The 20,149-nt window shown below is 38.7% G+C and overlaps 1 protein-coding gene across 1 annotated transcript in view; it reads right to left on the bottom strand.

The window, feature by feature from the left end:
• The window catches only part of LOC134620495 (prolactin receptor-like), a 54,975-nt gene that overhangs the window by 13,320 nt on the left and 21,506 nt on the right, over positions 1–20,149 (bottom strand). The window contains exons 2-4 of the mRNA XM_063466677.1: positions 15,525–15,634; positions 1,566–1,707; positions 140–309 (exon numbers count right to left, since the gene is read on the bottom strand). Of these exons, the coding sequence (XP_063322747.1) occupies positions 140–309; positions 1,566–1,707; positions 15,525–15,615 (403 nt within the window). The 5' untranslated portion in view covers positions 15,616–15,634. The remainder of the gene's footprint in view (positions 1–139; positions 310–1,565; positions 1,708–15,524; positions 15,635–20,149) is intronic.

Genomic DNA, 20,149 nt, shown 5'->3' with positions numbered 1-20,149 from the left:
TTAACAGAACAGTTTTGTTGTTGGCCGAATAACAAATGAACCAAACCAAAACAAAAAGAAACAAAAAACTGAACTTCTGTGTAATGGAGTCATATAATTAGTTTGAATCAGCATTTTTAAAACAGATCTGACCCCTTACCTATTTCCGCCACATCCAGGCAGTGCTGCTTGGAGGTGTAGTTTCTGTGGGTGGTTATGGCAGTCACAGTCAAACAGTACACCGTCCATATAGATGTGTGGCTGCTGTCAAAGTGGCAGCTGTTGGGGCCGCCAGTCACATAGTCTGGACATTCCAGTTTTGCTTCCTTCCTTCACAAAATCAAAGAAAAAACACATTTAGATAAGCACTAACAAACAAAAGGGAAATCAGTAAATTAACACTGGACATCTTTTTAAACAATACTTGGACTTTCTTTTGTTTTTGGCCTTTTTAACAGTCTAATTTTGTCTAATTTCCAAGCAGGTTTGCAATAATTTATCACACTTATTGGAGCCATCATGGAGCCAAACATCCAACCAGACGGCTGAAGAACTGCTTTCAGCCAAAAGAAAAACAAGGTCCAGTCCTGACCTAGTAGTCCCAACATCTGAAACCAGCTTGAAACCAGGTTAAAACCATTATAAAGAAATGGCCAAATCAAAGCCCCAAATCAGGTTCAATGTTAGGCTCATGCCTCAAATTGATCTTAATCATAATATTTTAAGGAACTTGTCTTTAAGTTTTGAAACTTTTCTATATGGAGCATAATCCCAAACTTATGTTTAACCTTATTAGCATGCTTGTCTTCAGTCCTAGTGAGGGTATTTCATGCAAATAAAAAGTGTGTAATGGCAGTTTAATATATTAAAACACAAACAGCACTGAGGTGTGCCTGCAGAGTGTAATCTCTCTCTCTGAGCTGTGACTTTATTCCTAGCTGCTTTGGTGTTTAGTAAGGTTTTGTCTTTTTTTTTTATCAGATAATCCCTGATCTACATTTGTTTTCCCAAACAAACATACAAAGTGCAGCAGGAGATGAAACAACAATCAGTAGGAACTCTGAAGCCACGTGGTGGTCAAAAGCACAATCCAATTTGTCCTGATTAGTGGCAGGGTTTTCTTTGCTGTGGCTGCCATCTGGGCCGGCTGGCATCTGTCTGAGGCCACGTGAGTCTGCGTTCAGGATTTCAGAGCAGCTTGGAAATATTGACGTCTTAAAAGCTTCCCGGTGACGCGAAGCAGGAGAAATCAAACTGCACAAACTCACCTGACCCAGAAACCTCAGTGTGCTGCTGATCTGGGGCTTCTTTTATAGTTTCACAAGGCTCAAACAAGGCTCTTACTGTTTGTTAGGGTGGCTGTTTTATAAGGTTTTATAACACAATATGTTTACACTAACCCCACTAATGTGGGTTAGTGTAAAGCATTCATGAAATTTGAAACAATTTGATTACAATTTTTAAAGCCTTTTAGTCCCTCTTGTGTCAACAACTCAGTCTCAAACATATGCACCAAGGCCACCAGTCAACACCTACTTCTACTGTTTACTTTAGTCTTAGTTAACTGTGAGATGTGGAGTTCATACTCTTTGGAGTAGGTGAGGATGTGGGTGACTTCCTCTCCGTCTGTCAGGTTGCTGAGTGGATGCCACCAGCAGGTGAAGTCCTCCATGTTGGGCGAGCGGCAGAAGTAGATGTGAGGCCTTGTCGTGGTGCCACCAGCCGCCTCTGTGGAGTCACACATGGGTGGAGTTAGAGGAAGTATGATGAAGTTATAGTCTGCTCACCACATCTTTCTTCCTCAAGCCCCTCAGTTTAATTCATTCTGTCTGTTACAAGCCATTTTAGCTACTTCCTCTTTAAGGTCATCCTCTCTTTGACCTAACATTCATTTGACTGGCTGTCTGTCAGTTTGAAATATTTGGCCATATTTGTGCCTGTGATATCATACACGGCCAAGAGTAGAAAAAAACTGAACCTGATTGTCTGAAACCTGAAATTTTGCTTACAATGAACACCTGTATATACAGTGACCTTCGTTGTTTTAAACTTGTATGTATGACACACAATAAGAAATAGCAGCTGTGGTGCAAAAATCATTGATGGTTATGCTAACTATTATCCAGGTTAAGAAACAGGTTAAAGAAACATTTGTAGAAATGAAATGTGCACAAGATTCCTAAAGAACTCAGGAACCTTTTACTTTTTGTTTTGTAGATTTAAGTGATGCTTTTGTCTTTTTAAAGTATGTTAATCAAGAAGTAGGACAACTGAAGCAAACATGGCCCACATGACTGCAGCAAACTGAAAACTATTGCAATAATTTCTAAAAACACGTCCTCTCTTTTTTATGATTTATTGAGAGCAGGCTGATGATAATTCAGTTCCTTTCAAATTAAATATAAAAGACAGAGACAAAGTGGGCATACAGCTGTGCTCCACAGTAACTCGTTGATCAATAGGCTCTTCTTCAGGCACAGCAGGGATTTTGGAGACTCACACTGTGAATACAAACACAGTGCTCTCTAAAGCATGACACTCTTGCACAAGCACAAAAAACAACTGGCCGAAAACAGGGGCAGACAAATCAATCAAGCACTCGTCAGCCACACGTGAACAGCTGGCGAGTGTCAATAAACAATCACCCTGCACAAAAAAGGAGGCAGGAAAAAATGTATTGATAAATAAATAAATGTTCAGAAATGAACATAGCAGTTGAATGATATATAAATATTTATGGATTTATTTATATGTCTGAAAAAAAATGCACCGTTGTAGTTTGTGTCCGCTCATCATGGGCGTGAACTTTATTGGGAGGTTTGGGTTTGTAATGATTTCTTTAGACTGATCTGTTTCCAGGGTGGCATGATTGTACAGCATTTAATGACTTTAAAAACATGAGAAGTGAGTTCACAATTTTGAATTTATTTTGGAATTCTCTAATCCACAGAGTTATACATACAGACTCAAATATATACTCACTTAAATCTTTCAGTCATGCTGAGGGTTCTGCAGTCTTTTAACTTTTTAAGGCTTATTAACTTCTCATTAGCGATCATTATTGACTACAAGTGGTTGCTTCATTGTTCAGCACAACAGCACTAATTAACAGCAATCACTGGACTGACTAATACTCAGAACAATGGGAAAATTCAACGAACTCAGTAAAGATTAAGATTTGCAGATTTACACAGGTTAGGAATGTCTCTTGGAGCCATTTTGTAAACAACTGGAAATTCCAAGATGATCAGTTCAACATTTCAGGAATTTGCATCTGTAACTTTTTTGCAACACCTTAAAGTTTGACTGAAATTTGCAGCTGCCCACATGGACAAGCCAAATGCAATCTGGAGAAAAGTTTTGTGGTCAGACAAGAGAAAGTTTGAGCCGCCTGGCCACAACGACAAGAGGTATATTGGTAGATAGAGGTATGTAAACACTGTACCATCTGGCAAGCATGGTGGTGGTAGCATCATGCTATGGCGCTGTTTTGCTGACAGTTGTACTAGCATATTACATAAACTGGATGGAAAAATCAAGAAGGAGGACTACCTCCAAATTCTTCAGCTTCACCTCAAATCAACAGCTAGATCGTAAAAACTTCTCCAGCAGAACAATGATTCAGAAAAAAACAAAACAAAAACAAATATGTGGCCAGGTGCTTAAAACATGTGCTGAGCAACTATGCAGTGTTTTTTCTTAAATCTTTCTTTTATCACTTCAGCCACAAAAGGTTTCCCGAGGTATGGAAAAAATCAATTATTTCTCCAGTCACTAAGACCACAAAACCTACATCATTAAATGATTTTAGGCCTGTCACTTTAACATCTTTAGTGATGAAGTCTTTTGAATAAATTATCAGGAAGGAGATCCTGCAGCAGGTAGAAAAGCTTATTGGCCCACTACAATTTGCATACAGGCCTTGTAGGGGTGTTGATGATGCAGTGGTCACTCTGTTAAATTTCCTATATCGCCATCTTGATGGTGCCAAAGCTCATGCTCAGCTCTCATTTATTGATTTTTCTTCAGCTTTTAATACTATCCAGCCACATAGCTTAGCTGATGAACTTCTCAACCAGTTTAAACTTGATTTTAATCTTGTTGGCTGGATTTTAGACTTTTTAGCTGACAGATATCAGTGTGTGAGAGTAAACGGCTGTTTTTCCAAACAGCTGAACTCTTCTACTGATTCACCACAGGGTTTCTGCCTCTCCACTTTACTATATATTTTGTACATTAATGACTGTCGCAGTACACAGGCTAACAGGCATCTCATTACAGATGCCGATGACACAGTCATGGTAAGCCTCCTTCATGGTGAAGAGGATTCCCATGGGCCTGTTGTGGATGAGTTTGCTTCTTGGTGTGATCAGTCATTTTTAAAGATCAACACCTTGAAAACCAAGGACATGGTTATTGACTTCAGGAAGTCATTCCCCCATCCTGCACTAACAGTGGTAAATGGTGCAGCCATTGAACTGGTGGACAATTATAAGTATTTGGGGGTTGTTCTTGATAAGGCTCTGTCCTTTGAGCCACATCTTGCTGCTACAGTGAAAAAGGTTCAACAAAGACTGTGCTTTTTAAGGAGATTAAGAGATTTTAACGTTTCTTCTGAAATGATGACCCTTTTTTTTTTATAAATGTTTTATTGAATCTGTTTTATTTGTTCTGCATCATTGCTTGGTATGGTAATATGTCTTTTAACAATAAGGCCAGACTTAGCAATCTGGTTAAAGTGGCTGGTCAGATTTCAGGGAGGTCTCAGGTCCAACTTGTGGACTTTTATAACAGGCAGGTGCTGAGGAAGGCAACCTCTGTCATGTTATGCTCAGACCATCCTCTCTTTAATGATTTTCAGCTGCTTCCCTCCGGTCGTGGGTATAAAGTGCCTCCAGTGAAGACAAAGAGACAGCGTGTCTTTTGTACCTGCTGCTATAACCAAGGTTAATAATACTAAACCATAAGGGTTGTTGCCATTGCACATTGCATTTTTTTTATGAAAAATTTGGGCTGTTTTCTCTGGGCTTTGTGTTGTGTTTGTTTGTTTTTGTCTCTCTGTATGAACAGACTGCAAATCAATTTCCCACTGGGGACAAGAAAGTTACCATTGACCAAAAACAAAACAAAGGAAAAACAGATAAAATCTGTTTTTTGAGTGGATGAAGCAGGCTAAGATTAACCTTCCGGAATGAACTTCCCAAATCCCCAACACCATCTATATTGACATTTTGTGTACCGTGCTTTAAACCCAGGTCTGTGCCAGAAAACCAACCAATTTAAGCTAATGCTACCGATTCTGCCAAGAAGAGGGGTCAAATATCCAGCCAGAAGGCTTTTGACCCTGTGTGGATTAGAAAAAAAATCTAAAATAAGTTCAGACTTGAGCACCCAGTGCTTGTTTTTTTAATTCATTAAAGATGTATGCGTGCAATCATTCCACCCAAAGAAATCATTAAAAGTCAAAAATTACTATGACATTCCATGAAACTTCTGTCCATCAATGTGTATATAAAGACATTTTTTTCCTTTTCTATTTAAAAAAAAAATAAATAAAAACAACAGAATAAAAGAATCTTATAAATGAAAAATGTATTGTTCGCTTGCTTTAATTTAATCTAAGTGTGGAACAAGTGAACCTTTTTAAGGCTGATTTGATCTGATCACTTGTGTAAACCTGTCTATGTTGGGTCACATCTATTCATTTCCTTTCTATTCTTGTGTTTATTTATACTGTCTCAGCCCAGCTTAAGAACAGCAATAAGGAGAGGGAGACTAGTGAGGTGGTGACTTAGGACTAGTGCTGGGCGATATGACGATATATATCGTGTGGACGATAGAAAAGTGTCTATCGTGCCATTTGTCTTCTATCGTTTCTATTGTTTCTAACCCTAATTTTATAAATTATTACATAAAATATATCATTAACCCTTTACAACTGCTCGGAGCAGGCACACTCCGTTTTGCCTAACTATTTTTAAATCCCTGTAGAACTGGAACCACGTAAGCTAGCGCAATAATTGTTTTTGCATATGAAACCGGAGGAGTTGTACTTACATCTTATTCCATTAGCTTGTCCTAGGTCACGGTTTCCTTCCACATATAGCTTTGCAAAAATTGCATAAAAAGCACTTGCAGCAACAAAAACATAATATTCCAGAAACAGGCTTTGCCTATCCGATCAGCTGTTCATAACACTTCCTATGTTGGAATATAAGTCAGCGCAACTATCGCATGTCCGCCATTACCTGTCCGAAACCGGAAGTGACGTCATTTTCGCAGAAAATTTAGTTTTTTACCTTCAAAGCCTATGTTGGTGTTTTTAAAAGTCATGTTTGACTTTATCAAATTACACTGTTGTAAATAGTTTATTTTGATGCACATGCTGTTTTTTTTGCAAATTTGCATGATAATATTTATTTTCATTTTTCCTGTAGTATATTAAAATTAGTGTATTTCAAACATAAAACTATGAAGACACTCAAAATAAATTTCTTGTGGTTGGAAACTATTTTGTGCAACTTTTTTGTATTTACAGTTTTGAGGGATAAGCCTCTTAAATTTCTCTAACTAGAAATATATCTAAAAAACAAAACAAAAACGATTTTCAATTTTTTTGTAGTTTATTGCACTTTTTTTGCAATTTATGTAGTTTCTATGGACTTAATGCATACATATTATTAAAATTTGGGCTATAACGGTTGTATTGATGTATGGCAACTTGAAATGCTCCCACAAATGGCACTACAGCATGTAAAATGTAAAGATGAGCTCTGGCGGACTTGGTTCTATGGTAGGTCTTAAAGGGTTAAATAGCCTGTGCAAATATACTAGTGTTGTCTTCTCACTATACATACTCTGAACTTTATGCAAGAGAAAATAAAGTATAAAAAAATGATATTTTTCGCAAAGAAACTCCGTCTTGTGGTTTTGCGACATGGTGCTGCTTTACGTGCACCCGGATTTGCGACATGCTTTACGGTAACTCAAAACAAACACTGCACCCTCTCCACTCGCTGTTTACAGACTGCATACTTTCCAGATGACCACAGGTCAGGTGGTATATCGTGATATATATCGTTATCGTGATATAAAAGAATTCATATCGTGATAAATATTTTTTCCATATCGCCCAGCACTACTTAGGACAAAAACCTAATGTATTGTAAACATATTATATATGACAACACAGCATGGTAGTTATTAATAAAACACTGTGGGAGCACAGCAGTATGTCAACTTTGCCTTTATTACACACAAACTATTAAATCATGTTAAATCATTAAACAATACCTGCAGGGTCTCTGTATCTCTGCCACATGCTGTGGGCAAACGTCCCAGCTATTATTTCTGCACCTTAAGACATTTTGCATCTAATAAAAGATGGAAATTAAACCCCACGTTTCTTATCATAATCTACACAGGAAGGAAAACTTGCTAAAAAATTGTTCACCTCTTTGTTTTCGGTATCTCCTGAGCCGTTTTTGGCAAACTCGCATTGCTGAAACTAACCGGCTGAAGCAGCTTCGGTGCCAACACGTGCGAACTGCTGGAGAGAAAATCAAATCTTTCGTCCCAGTAAACACATGAAAGCATCTAATGAAAAAGCTGTGACTGACTGGATAATGGAAAGGTAACGAAATGGCTATCCACTCAGATTGCTAGATCTCACACTCACACACACCCCACATACATAAAGTGGGAAACAACAGGGAGGAAAATCAATTATCCAGCTGTCATTTCTCCTCTGCTTCACCTCGACAAAATCCATTCTCTAATTTCATCAGTTTCTACCTCAAACACACACACACACACACAATTATCCAGCCCATCTCTATCTGATAGACTGTTAGTCCCATGACTGTGATTTAAAGCAGCACTGGAAAATTGATTGGCGTCTGAAAGCAGAGGGAGAGCGCTCCTGTCTACACAGACAGCATGCTGTTTGTTATAAATTTTGAAAAAAAGAAAAGATCAACGGCATCATCCAGGCGATGAGGTGGCACTGAGCTCTGAGCACTCTAGGAATTAACCGAGTTTATAGCTTTTTTATTTTAGGCGCCTACTTTTTGTTTAATGAAGCAGTAAGGCAGAAATCCCCTGCCTCCAAACAACCCGAGTACATCACAGTTTTATAATTGCAAAAATTCAAAGTGTACTGCACTGATTCTTTAATACAGGATTAGAGGTTGTGTATGAAAGGTTTCTGCAGTCACAGTGCTGTTAAATAATAATCAAAGCTCTGATAGTAATGGATGCACATCAACAGCAGATTGAAGTTTGTAACTAGAAGAAAAGTAACTTCTCTGATGGATGAGAGAGCTGAAGTACTCAATTATCAGCTAATGTATAAAATGTATGAGTGCAACACACAGACTGAGATACCTGCTAACGAGTAACTGCTGTGTCCTGTTAAAGATTTATTACATGAAACGTGGAGCTGCACAAGACTTCAAATATAATTTTGTGTTGTGCAAATCTTTTGCAAAGTGGAAAAAACATATTTAGACTTTTTACTTGTGTAAAAGTTACAATCCTACTTAAATAGCTTAAAAGTAAACAAGCTGTAGAATCAAACTAATTTGTCTTGTGAGATTAAAATAAATGTCTATGTATCGAGCTAGCTATAGAGAGCATTCTACTTATGTAAAATGACCATTTTCAGAATATTATATAAATAATATATAGACATTATATTAAGCTATAATTATTATTATTCATTTATTGATGTGTACACGTCTCTTTAATGTTCCACCTTGATCTATGACAGTAAATTAATCTTCAGAATAATAAGATGCTGATGCTTAATCATTTTTAAGAAAATATTTGTATCAAACATTAAATTTATAAAGCTCTGCACACCTGAATTAATGATAGGTGCTAGAAATTTGTGAAAGTATAATGGAGTAAAAGCAAAGGAGTGTTAAGCAGCATAACAAAAAAATACGTAAATTAAATACAAGTACATCAAACTAGTACTCGAGTAAATGTACTCAGTTACACTCCAACTGCTCTGGTGTTGGGCAATATAAGATTAATAGTACTCTGTTCCAATGACATTGGTGGGGAGCACTACAGGGGCTCCCTCTAGGCACGCCCCTGCCAACAGCACAAACACTTCAGTTACTGAATTTGATTCTTGCAGACAGAGCAGCTACAGCCACCTGTGTTTCCACCTCTGAAACACAGCGACCACACCCCTAACTTTTAAGCTTCACCTGTATCCAGACAGAAGCTGCAAAAACAAGTCAGCAACTGTTACTGTGTACCCGACGTGTGAATCTTGAACAGTTATCCATGAACAACTGCTTCAGAGCAGCAAAATCAGGCACACCTCATGTCTGTGTTATCATGTTAAAGCAGGGCCTCAGTGTGGTGATTAATGTAATGAAACACTGCTTGCCCGTTGAGATGACGCTGTGGGAGGCGAGCAGTAATCCATCTGAGAATTCGTGGCGCTTCAGTCTGCGAGCAGCAGGGAAACAAAGGCCTTGTGTTTGCTGTAAGAAGCTCAGTGAGCCACGCTGCAGGGACTTTCTCATGAAAAACCAACACTTCTCAGAAATAAATCAGCTAAGGAATGCACGCTGGGCACCAATAATGCTGGACAAATTTCTACCTGCAGATGCACAGCAGTGCTTGTAATTTAATTTTTCACAAAGAATGATATCCGGCTTTAATTGCACCAACAGAAGGAGAGAAAAGAAAGAAGGCAATTTTTAGAGTGACCTAGTTTAATATATGAATATATGAAGAGATTTCAAAGGACCAGCCTCGTATTTACATGATACAACCGGAATATAACATGATTATTTAACTGTAGCCGTAAAGAGAAGTCCTGTTTTGAGAAGAAGCACCTCTGAATACATTTACTCTGGGCTGTCTTGTGTGTTATCAGCACATTCATAAAAAAATTGGTTTAACTTGGTTTCAGATCAGTCTATGCTTACACTCACGTTATAAAAGAGAGCATAACCTTGGAAACACACCTGCACAGCTGAATCTCATTCCAGACAGGCAGACATATACTCAGTTCAACTCCAGACTGCGCCTGTGATTTCAACAGAGGTGCCACACTGTGTTTCAGAAGTGTACCAGAACTGGCTCTGCACCAGTGTCGTTAAAAACAAGTGCTAAATTTATTTTTGATGAAAACCTTCAAGCCCTCTCAATCTGCACAGAGCAGAGAAGGAGGTCAGGAAGTCAGACAAAGTATTACCAGAGAGCATCAAGTCAATTTTCAAAATAAAAGGGCCTGAACAGACTAAATTCTCTCCTGAAATGATTCGAAGCAAAGTGCATCAGAGACGTGATGACCTGAGGTCTGCGCTACGAAGCAGGATTTGGGTTTATCCAGGTAACTTCAGGGTTAATCCTGGGTTTTCAGCATTACAAAGGCAGTTCACACCTTACTGGGGGCATCTCCATGGTAACTTATGCTGCAGACCTGATCTGCTCTGGAGGAGGTTATGCTCCAGATTAGAGATCAACAGGTAGAAAATCACCTCCTGTTGACCGATCACTTCCCTGCAAAAATAGCATGGCCATTTCTAGAAGATCCCTAAGACATCTGTGCACGGAGTGTAGGAGGGTTGAAAGAAATATAAATTCTTCGATGAATTTTCTTTTCCTGATGGCTCATACTATGATCACAAATGTCCCATTTCCCTAGCAATTTATAAAGAAATTATTGGTCAAGGCTCTTGCACAGTACTGCTTATAGTGCTTATTTTTACAGGACACATCAGCATCTGAACTGGGACTCAAACTGGCAACCAGTGGATTGCCTGTGGATTGCCCATATACTTGTACATATACACATATATATATATGTATATATACATATATATACATATATATATATATATATATATATATATATATATATATATATATGTATATACACATATATACACACACACATATATACACACACACACACACACACACACACACACACACACACACACACACACACACACACACACACATATATATATATATATATATATATATATATATATATATATATATATATATATATATATATATATATATATATATATACACACATATATATATACATATAATTTTTTATTTTATTTTATTTTTTTCTCTCTGTGCCATATGACTTTTAAAATTTTAGAAACAGATGTCTCCATATAAAAACCATCTATTTTGCATCATTTTGGTGAAATGATGCAAAATTCAGTGACAAACATAAACATAAAAAGATGCTCCTGCTGTTGATCAGAAGCAGGTCCTGTTGTGTGGGACAGGCAGTCGCAGCTTTTTAGCATTTTGGGAACGAACTAATGGCTGAGCCTTCCGTAAATGTCAAAACAAAAGCAGACATCTGGATATGAAATAAAGCAAATACCAAGTCCAGCCACACTGATTTATTGAATGCCAGTTACACACACACACACACACACACACACACACACACACACACACACACACACACACTGAAGACATCAAACTAATTTGTTCTGACATTTGTCAAAACCGTTTTCATTGTCAAATGCACAAACAGTCGTCCGAGTAGAACAAAGCCAGACAAATCACAGAAGGCTGATAACACTGCAGGGTCAGAAGTGTTTCACAGCTAAAGTTTGAAAGGGAGAATGAGATTACAGCCATATGTCATAAAAAAGAAAGAATATAAAAAGGTTTACTCATAAGCTTCCTGGGATATTAGTTGTGCAGAAAACAAAATGTCTATAAACACTTCCTGCGTGAACCTATACTGCTGTTTCTGAGCCAGGAGTCAGTCAATTAAGCCTGTGATTTCTGAAGGAAAATGTCAGGATATTTATCAGTGAGCTAAATGCCAAGAGAAAGCATGTGAGTCATACAGCAAGAGTTCAAAATTAAACTTAAAGTTCGGAACTTGCCATATTACCTGATTCTGATTGAAGCAAGCCACTCCTGTTACTGAAAATGACCAAGTCTGCGGTTCAGAGCAGGTACAGTCACTGAGAGGGAGCAAGAGAAAATCTCTGCAGGGGACTCAAGATAAAGGCTGCAAATTAGCTGTTGTCACAAAGCACCAGTGTGCAGGACTGAAAACTGAAACCTGTGTTTAATGGTCACTCAAGGCTGGCTCTAGAAGTGACTCAATCCCCAAAGACTCCTGCATTAAATTGACCAGCTTTACAGCAAAAATGAACTTGTTTACAGCCCGATACAAAAAATAAAAGGCTTTGCTCTCCATATGGATAATTTCCACATTCATAAAAACAGTGTGTGTGTGTGTGGGACGGGAGGGGAGTAATTGGAGTAATTGCATTTACTGAACTGGACCTTTGGATTGTGTTTGTGCTATTAGTGCTTTTTGGAGCATTTTAAGTGCAATTATCTAACAAATAATGTGTCTTACTGTGCTGGTACGGGGAGTCCATCCAGCAAGTGTGCAGTGTAGGGCTTTTTTTTTTTATCTATGCACACAGTATCAAAAGAGAAGCATGTAAGAAGACAGCGCTGTGTGATTTCTTCTGTAAACATCCCCTCGTAGACAGTTGGTCACTAGTGGACATTCCAGTTGCCTAGGTAACCCCCTTGACTATCATGACTCAAAGACTGAGGACCCAAATGCAGACTCATGAAACAAATTGACAATGGACCTTTTAATAGACCTTTTAATAGATCCAAACAAAATTCTAATATCTTGAAGAGGCAAGCAGAATCCAAAAGCTTCAAAAGCATGCGGGGAACACACAAGGGAGGACAAAGGGAAGCCAGCATTATTTATAGACACACAGGGTAATCAGGTAATGGTTGACAAGATGCAGCTGAACATAATCAGGACAATCAGAGAAGAGGAGAGAAGTAAAACAACACCACGAAGAACAAACAGACAGGAAAACCAATATCAAAACAGGAAGTCAGGGAACAACTAAACAGGGACAAGAATGAACTTTAAACTGAAGGATGAGATCAATTAATGAGAGTAATTAATGTCATAAAAACACACACACAGAAACTTGAGCTGAAGATAAACGAGAACTCAAGGGTTTAAGACTAAGTAGTCAATGAAAACCCAAGCCTCAACTATAAAGGTTACCCACAGGGCATAGCAGTGACACGTCATGACCTATGGCTTACGTTATCTGCAGTACATCACTGCTGTCAAGTGCCTTTGGAAACAGCTGTGATTGGCAAATGCAATCAGGTGGTGATTCAGCAAGTGCTTGATTTGCTATTGCTTTCTGTTCCCTTGGCCAAGCACGCGTTTTCAAAATAAGTTGATCATTAAATTATCATTATCGGTTATCGTGGGAAGCTAAATTTGATTATTCATGCAGCTGTACCTCCACACTGTGTGTGCCTTGTGCATTTCTTCAAATTAGTTCAGATGCAAACTAACCCATCAAAACACCAAAGTCAAAGAAAGACATTAACTAACTAATCGAGGAAGCAGTAGACAAACAACTCTCATTCACTGCGAATTAGAAAATACTGCTTTTGTAGTTGCTTTGGTTGGTAGCAGATTGCCAGGGTTGCTTGTGGTTTGCATGAAAGTTGCAGATTTGTCTGCAAACACTTGCAAGCTACTCACCAACCGGTGGTAAAACTGTGAGAGACTGCAGTTGATGGTTCCTGAGGGATCGCTGACTGGTCTCTAGGCTTGTGTAACTGAGACCGGTTACACGCGTGGCTAAAAACTGTTTTGCTGCTGATAACACTGCACCCTCTCATCCATATATGAACACTTCTCCCTCCAAAAAGCCAATAAAGAAAAAGCCAAAACATGGAAATGTAATTACTTGAGCAAAGCTGGTTTGTTACACAGAACTGAAGTTTTCTTTTGCTGCCGTCTTTTGTCTTTTTGTCTCCTAAGGCATTTTGTTTTCGATAAATACACCTGGGCGTACATACTTGAAATGCAGTGTTGAATTATTCACTCAGTGTAGCCTTGGAAGGATATCTCTTCTTCCTCAATGAAAAGTAAGTTATTCAACACATTATAAAAGCTGAAGCACAATTTTGTAACTCAAATTGCGGCCATGAGATAATCTCTTATTGTGCTGTGCATATCTTCAAACACAATCATGAATTCTCACCTAAATGTCACTCAAAAATCAGATCAGAAAGACACAGATAAAGTGTGTTTGTGCAGGCCTAGAGATAAACCCGTGTGATGCTCTGAAACATGAGCAGCCATCAGGTTTGTGAGTCATCCTGCCTCTCCTGCTGAGGTATCGATGAGCTGCCGACATGTCCATCTGAGCGGAAAGAAATTGTCAAACTCAGCTGGCAGCCGTCTGAGCCTGATCCTGTCAGACAAAGCTGCTGCTGTTCTGAGTTTATTTTTAAATGTTCACACTGACTCCAATGTGAAGGTTACCGCAAAAAATTAACTGGAAACTTATCAAGCCGATTGAAAGTGCCCATTACGGGACTCTCTGTGCGATTTAAATTGTTTAAAGACATGAACTCAGTAATCTTGAACAAAGCTGATGGACTGCCCTCTTTACTAGTGATGAAGATGGATTTGCATGCAACAGTTATTCCCTCCCCAAAGGGAGGGAGTATGCTATCGGTTCTGTCTGGTTGTCTGCTTGTTACACTTCTAGGATCCACAGTTTTCAAGATATCATTTTCAGTTTATATTACCCACAATTTTTTACGGATCATCTTCAAACTTCAAACAACAGCATAATAGACGTTTGCCGACACGAGAAGCTAGGTTGGTTAAGTATTTCACTTTGTCCTTCATCGTTAGCGCCCAAGATCAAACGTGACCTTGAAAAAATTTTCAAGAAACCATATTAAGTAATATATCATATGAAAGGACATAAAGAGAACTGTACAACACACTGTATTTTTTCAATATGATTCCCTGCAATGTCACAATTATGCAATAAGAGGCTGGAATCATCATACTGTAAAAAAAACAAAAAAACAACCCATAATAAAGATCAAAGCTTTAGTACAGCCATTGCCCTTTAGGGGTAGTTGTGCTCTCTGACTGCAAACAGACAAGACAGTAGAACAAAATTCCTCCCAAATTAATGACAGTGCCTTTCAAAAGTAAATATAAGGAAGGATAATGTAATTAAAAGATTCAGAGAGTCTGTAAAATCTCTGTAAAGAAAACACGAGCCTGCAGACCATCATTAAATGTTGGTGGAGTTCAGGCCCCTCCGGCAGCACTGCCTTAAAAACAGAGCTGATTCTGTGGTGGAGATCACTGCATGAACTCAGGAACACCTCTAAAGGCAAAACTATCAGCAGTAAACACAGCTCATTAAGTTAAAACTCTACCGTGTAAGGAAAAAAATGGACCCAAAAACATCTTCTTCAATGAGTCTGAGCTCGTTTATTAAGATGGCCTGAGGCCAAGTGGTGTGGGTCTGACCAATCAGAGTCTGAGACACTTTTTGAAGCTCATGTATCCTGTGGCCTCCAGGCTAAAGAGGAGAGGGACCATCTGGTGTGACATCAGCACAGATGAGCAAACAGTTTTGAAAAAAAAGGAAAACTGGACATTAAATAAATATTTTGTAAATCATTTGTAAATCATTTGCTCTCAGACTCACCATGGTTGTGTCTTTCGGTGTGAGCGGTGTTCTGGGCGACGATCCTGCCGTAGCTCACGGGAGGAAGCAGACAGAGCAGCAGCCACAACATCTCAGAGCCCTCTGTTAACCTATCAACACAAATAAACATTCAAATATGAGCTGGGGAAAAGACCCACTAAACACCTAATGCTCCTAATGCACTTACTGCGAGAAAGTTTAGTTTCCATCTGATAACAGTGAAGTCTATCTAAGTGTCCACTTGTCTAAGAGTCACATGTTCAATTTTAAGGGGCATCAGTGGGTTCACCCTGCAGCTCCTCAAGTCCAAACACAACAGCTTTGCCTCCTCCAGTCATGAGACACATCACAAGGGATGAACCCCCCCTCACTTCCTCCTTTCTCCCATCAAATCAGTCCTGAACAACACCGCCGCCTCACCAGATTCCCATTAAAAACTTCATGCATTCCTAAAATTACAACTTCTTCCAATGAATTAATAAATGTATAGGAGAAAAAACTCATTTAGAGTTATCTGTTTAGCTCCCCGTGTTGACAATCTTCCGCACATTTGCAGAAGGAGCAGAAAAAAAAATCTGCCTTGGTGCATGTTACACAACAATAAAACAACAGGGAAAAACACTGTCCATTGGTATGGAAGTCCATGAATGCCCAAACTGGAATGTGATAATAATTAAATTAATTTAACTGAAATGGACTTGTAATAAAAATTTAAAACTAAATAGCAAACAGACAGGTTTTGCTCATTAAATTATCCAAAAAGGTTGTCCTCATCTATTTTTTTGACCATTTAACTGAATGAGATGTAACACAGCACACAAAATACTCAGTAATCATAAAATTTACTTTTTATCCACATATTTTTGAATCGAATTTATAAGAAAAGTTGTCCCTTTTTAATCATTATAAATCCAAGTAATTGCCTTTACTCTTTACTTTTTAGCATCATATGCAGTGACTAACTGGTCATCAGCAAGTGTGAGACCCTCTGTAAAAGCAGATGCTTTAGCCATTTGCTAATGTGTAGCATTTAGCTGTTTGGTAACACAATGCCACAAGATTCCCAGGAGAAGACATCCCAGCAAATTAAGCCCAATATCAGAATGTGAAATGCACAGAGAAAAGCCAATAACCCAACTCAGACTCTACAGGCCTCAGCTGGGATGGGAAATGTTCAAGTCGATGACAGAACAATTAAAAAAAGACTAAACAAGCATCAATTGTTTGGAAGGGTTTTCAGGATAAAACCTCTTCTATCTAAACAGAACAGGGTAGCATGGTTTAGGTTCACAAAGTTGCATCTGAACAAACCACAACACTTCTTTAGCAATATATTTTGGAGAGACAAGACCAAAATGGAGATGTTTGTTCACACAGCACCACTTTTGGAGAAAACCAAACACAGGACACCTTGCAGTCACTGAACTGACCATAAACTCCTCTATATACCAAACTATTTTAGAGTCAAATGTAAGGACATCTGTAAGGACCACCAGCTAAAGCTTGAAAACTTGGTCATGGAACAGGACAATAAACCCAAGAACAGCAGCAAATCTCCAACAGAATGGCTGAAAATAAAAATGAATCGAGGTGTTGTAACGGCTCAGCCAAAGTCCATACTTCAGCCGGACCTGATTCTTCTGGTGCGACTTTAAGCAAGCTGTGCATAAACAATTCCCTACAGACCTCAATGAGCCTTCAGTTCAATATTCCTCCACAATGAAGTGAGATACTGTTAAAGTCATACAGAAAACAATTCACTCTGATTTGGTCATGTGCAGTACAGGTGATGCTGTCTGCATTCCTGTTCACTTTGTATAACTGGGTCATACTACCTACAGAAATACTCTGACTATTCTGCATTAGCTGGACGTATTAGTGATGGGCAGGAGAAAGAGAGCACCATGAAGTGGTCGAGGAGGAATCATCTCCTTATAAATGTGATCAGGATGTTAATGTGGTGGAGGAGTGCAAGTACTGGGGCATGCATGTTAACATAAGGCTGAACAGTTGGACCAAAATGTATACAAAATGAGGCTGAAAAGCTCCGTTTCCTCTGGAGAGCCTTCAATGTGTGCAGCAAAATGCTGGAGATTTTCTATCACTCAGTTGTGGTGAGCTCAGTGTACTTTGTTGTGATCTGCTGGAGAAGCAGCATTGGAGCTGGTGACACATACGCACTGAATAAACTGATTAGGAAGGCTGGCTCTGTGATTGATTGAAGACTGAAAACTTTGAAGTTGAGGTGGGGAGGTCACTGACCAAACTGTTATCCACCATGGATAATCCTGACCACCCTCTGGACCACTTACTGCAGATAGTGGTTAGGAGTGAAGCACCTTCTCTAACAGACCATATGTTATCACCAACTATAATGGAATTATACCTGTCTGACCTGGCAGAGAGGCATCTGCCAGCTATTATTATAGTACTTGTACTACAATGTTACTATAATTTTATTTTGACTTCTGTATCATTACTTCAAGTTTTTGCTGTTAAAGGTGGCTCTATAAGCTGCTTAAGCATGGCACGTAGTTTTTTTCCATGACTGCATTGTGACATTTTGAAGGACCCACCGAAGGATCTGAGGCTGTGAACTAACTTGTATGGAATCAACATTTCTGACAGACCCAGACCCAGTGCTAACATGTACATGGAGCCAGAGGGAAGAAAACGAGAGGAATTGGTAATTCAAATCGGTTGAATTCATTTTCATTTCTATAGTGCCAATTCACAACAATTCATCTCAAAGTGCTTTATATTGTCAGGTAAATACCCTAGAAATAAATCCCCCAAATCACACAACCTCCTACAACCAACCACTTGGCTACGATGAGAGAAGAACTGCCTTTTAAAATGAAGAAAGCCCCAGCAGAACCAGGCTCAGAGAAGGGCAGCCATGTGGTGAGAGGAAAGGAAAGTGAGCAAAGAGAGATTGGAGAAAAAGCAAACTAGAGGAGAGAGGCCCAAAGTTTACTAATAATTAATAATTGCAGAGTGGTGTACACAACGTAGAGAATGAAAAGAGTTTAGCGAAGAAGAAATGCTCAGTGCATCATGGAAAGCAAGTGTGCATATTTGTTTAATATGAAAGGTGAAGGACATATTCTGGTCAAAAATGACTCTAGGATTCTTCACAGTGTTACTGGGAGCCAGAGTAGGCATCTGGTTGGATACCATATTTCTAAGATTTTAGGGCTGAAGAAACAGGAAATTAGACGTTTTCCAAGTCTTATGTCTTTAAGACATTCCTGTAGTTTAATAACTAATTTTTGTGTGTTATGTGGGTATCGTCTGCACAGCAATGAAAATGTATGCAGATTGATTATTATGCTGTCTGTGAAAACCAGCAAGAAACTGCGGATCTCTGAACTAGTTAGTGGTGACTTAGTAACTTTGTTTGTAAACCAGAAAGAGTTGCTGAAGCTGTACTTATTTTTTAGAGAAAAAAAGTCAAAGTCTGGGCACTAGACCTTGGTCTGTAAAATCCAAAATTGGTTGTTTCAAATTAGCATTTGAAAGCTGGGCTACCCACTAAACTGACAAAACAACCTTGACAGAACAGATATTGGACATGTTTTTGGATATTAAGTCTAAAATATTGGCACTGTGTTTTAAAATTTGAGGGATTTTTGCCCATGTGTAAGGTAAGATACTGACAATTTCTTCTTTTACTGCTCAGTCTGATGGGTTCATTTTCCCACAGCCAATATTACATGACTTAAAGTCAGCGGACTTCTTAACTTAGGCTTAAATATGACTCCAAATAGTTAAAGATGCATTACAAACATATCTTCTGAACATTAAAAAAAAAGAACTGGTGTAAATTCACTTTCAAATTCTGGATGATTTCCAAGTTGCTGTCTTTTGTTCTCCTCTGTAACCCTAACAACTGCTGATACTCATTAGCTCCAGCTTACATCAGATCTTATTTATCTTTCTAAAAGTGAATTACCCTGCAATGTTTGAATGACCCACAAAGTGGTTTAATAGTACTTACTGTCACCAGAATCCTCAGAGACTAGTCAAACCATCTGGATGGAAAGATTAAAAGACTGTTGGAGGGACTTTGATGTTTATAGAAATAAAGTGCTGCAGTATTTAGACCTGTCCCCTCACAAAACATGATTTTTTTTATCAGAACATATCGTTGCCGTGACACTGACCTTTAGGTTGCTGTGTTCGATAACATCAACGATATCAGATATTAGAGGGTCTGCTCAAAGCTCATTACTTTAATCGGCTTACTCCACTGAACTGTTTCCTCAGAGCCTACTGAGCATGTGCAAGAAGTCATAGATGCACATTTACACACACTGCTGAAGGATCAGGAGAGTGGATTTATTGATATGTTTTGTTGGTGGTTTTCTCTGCAGAGGTAAAAACACAAGTCATTCTCAAGACGTGCTGTGATCATGGGGCAAATAGAAGATAAACGTTTTCTGTCATATCTATGTCTTTCTATTGAGAGTGAGGGTCTTCAGTAGGAAAACCAAAGGCTTGTAGTCTAAAGTCACTAATAAGCTGGTTGAATGCTGGGTTTTCTTGGCGCTCAGGAACTATTGAGGACTACTCAACTGCAGCTTCCTAGAATCAGCTAAAGTGACCATAAACAGATTTTTCCA

The sequence above is a fragment of the Pelmatolapia mariae genome, linkage group LG23, assembly GCF_036321145.2.
Source record: "Pelmatolapia mariae isolate MD_Pm_ZW linkage group LG23, Pm_UMD_F_2, whole genome shotgun sequence".
NCBI classification, from domain to species: domain Eukaryota; kingdom Metazoa; phylum Chordata; class Actinopteri; order Cichliformes; family Cichlidae; genus Pelmatolapia; species Pelmatolapia mariae.
The sequence above is the reverse complement of the archived record's forward strand: the minus strand, read 5'-3'. Positions and strand labels throughout refer to the sequence as shown.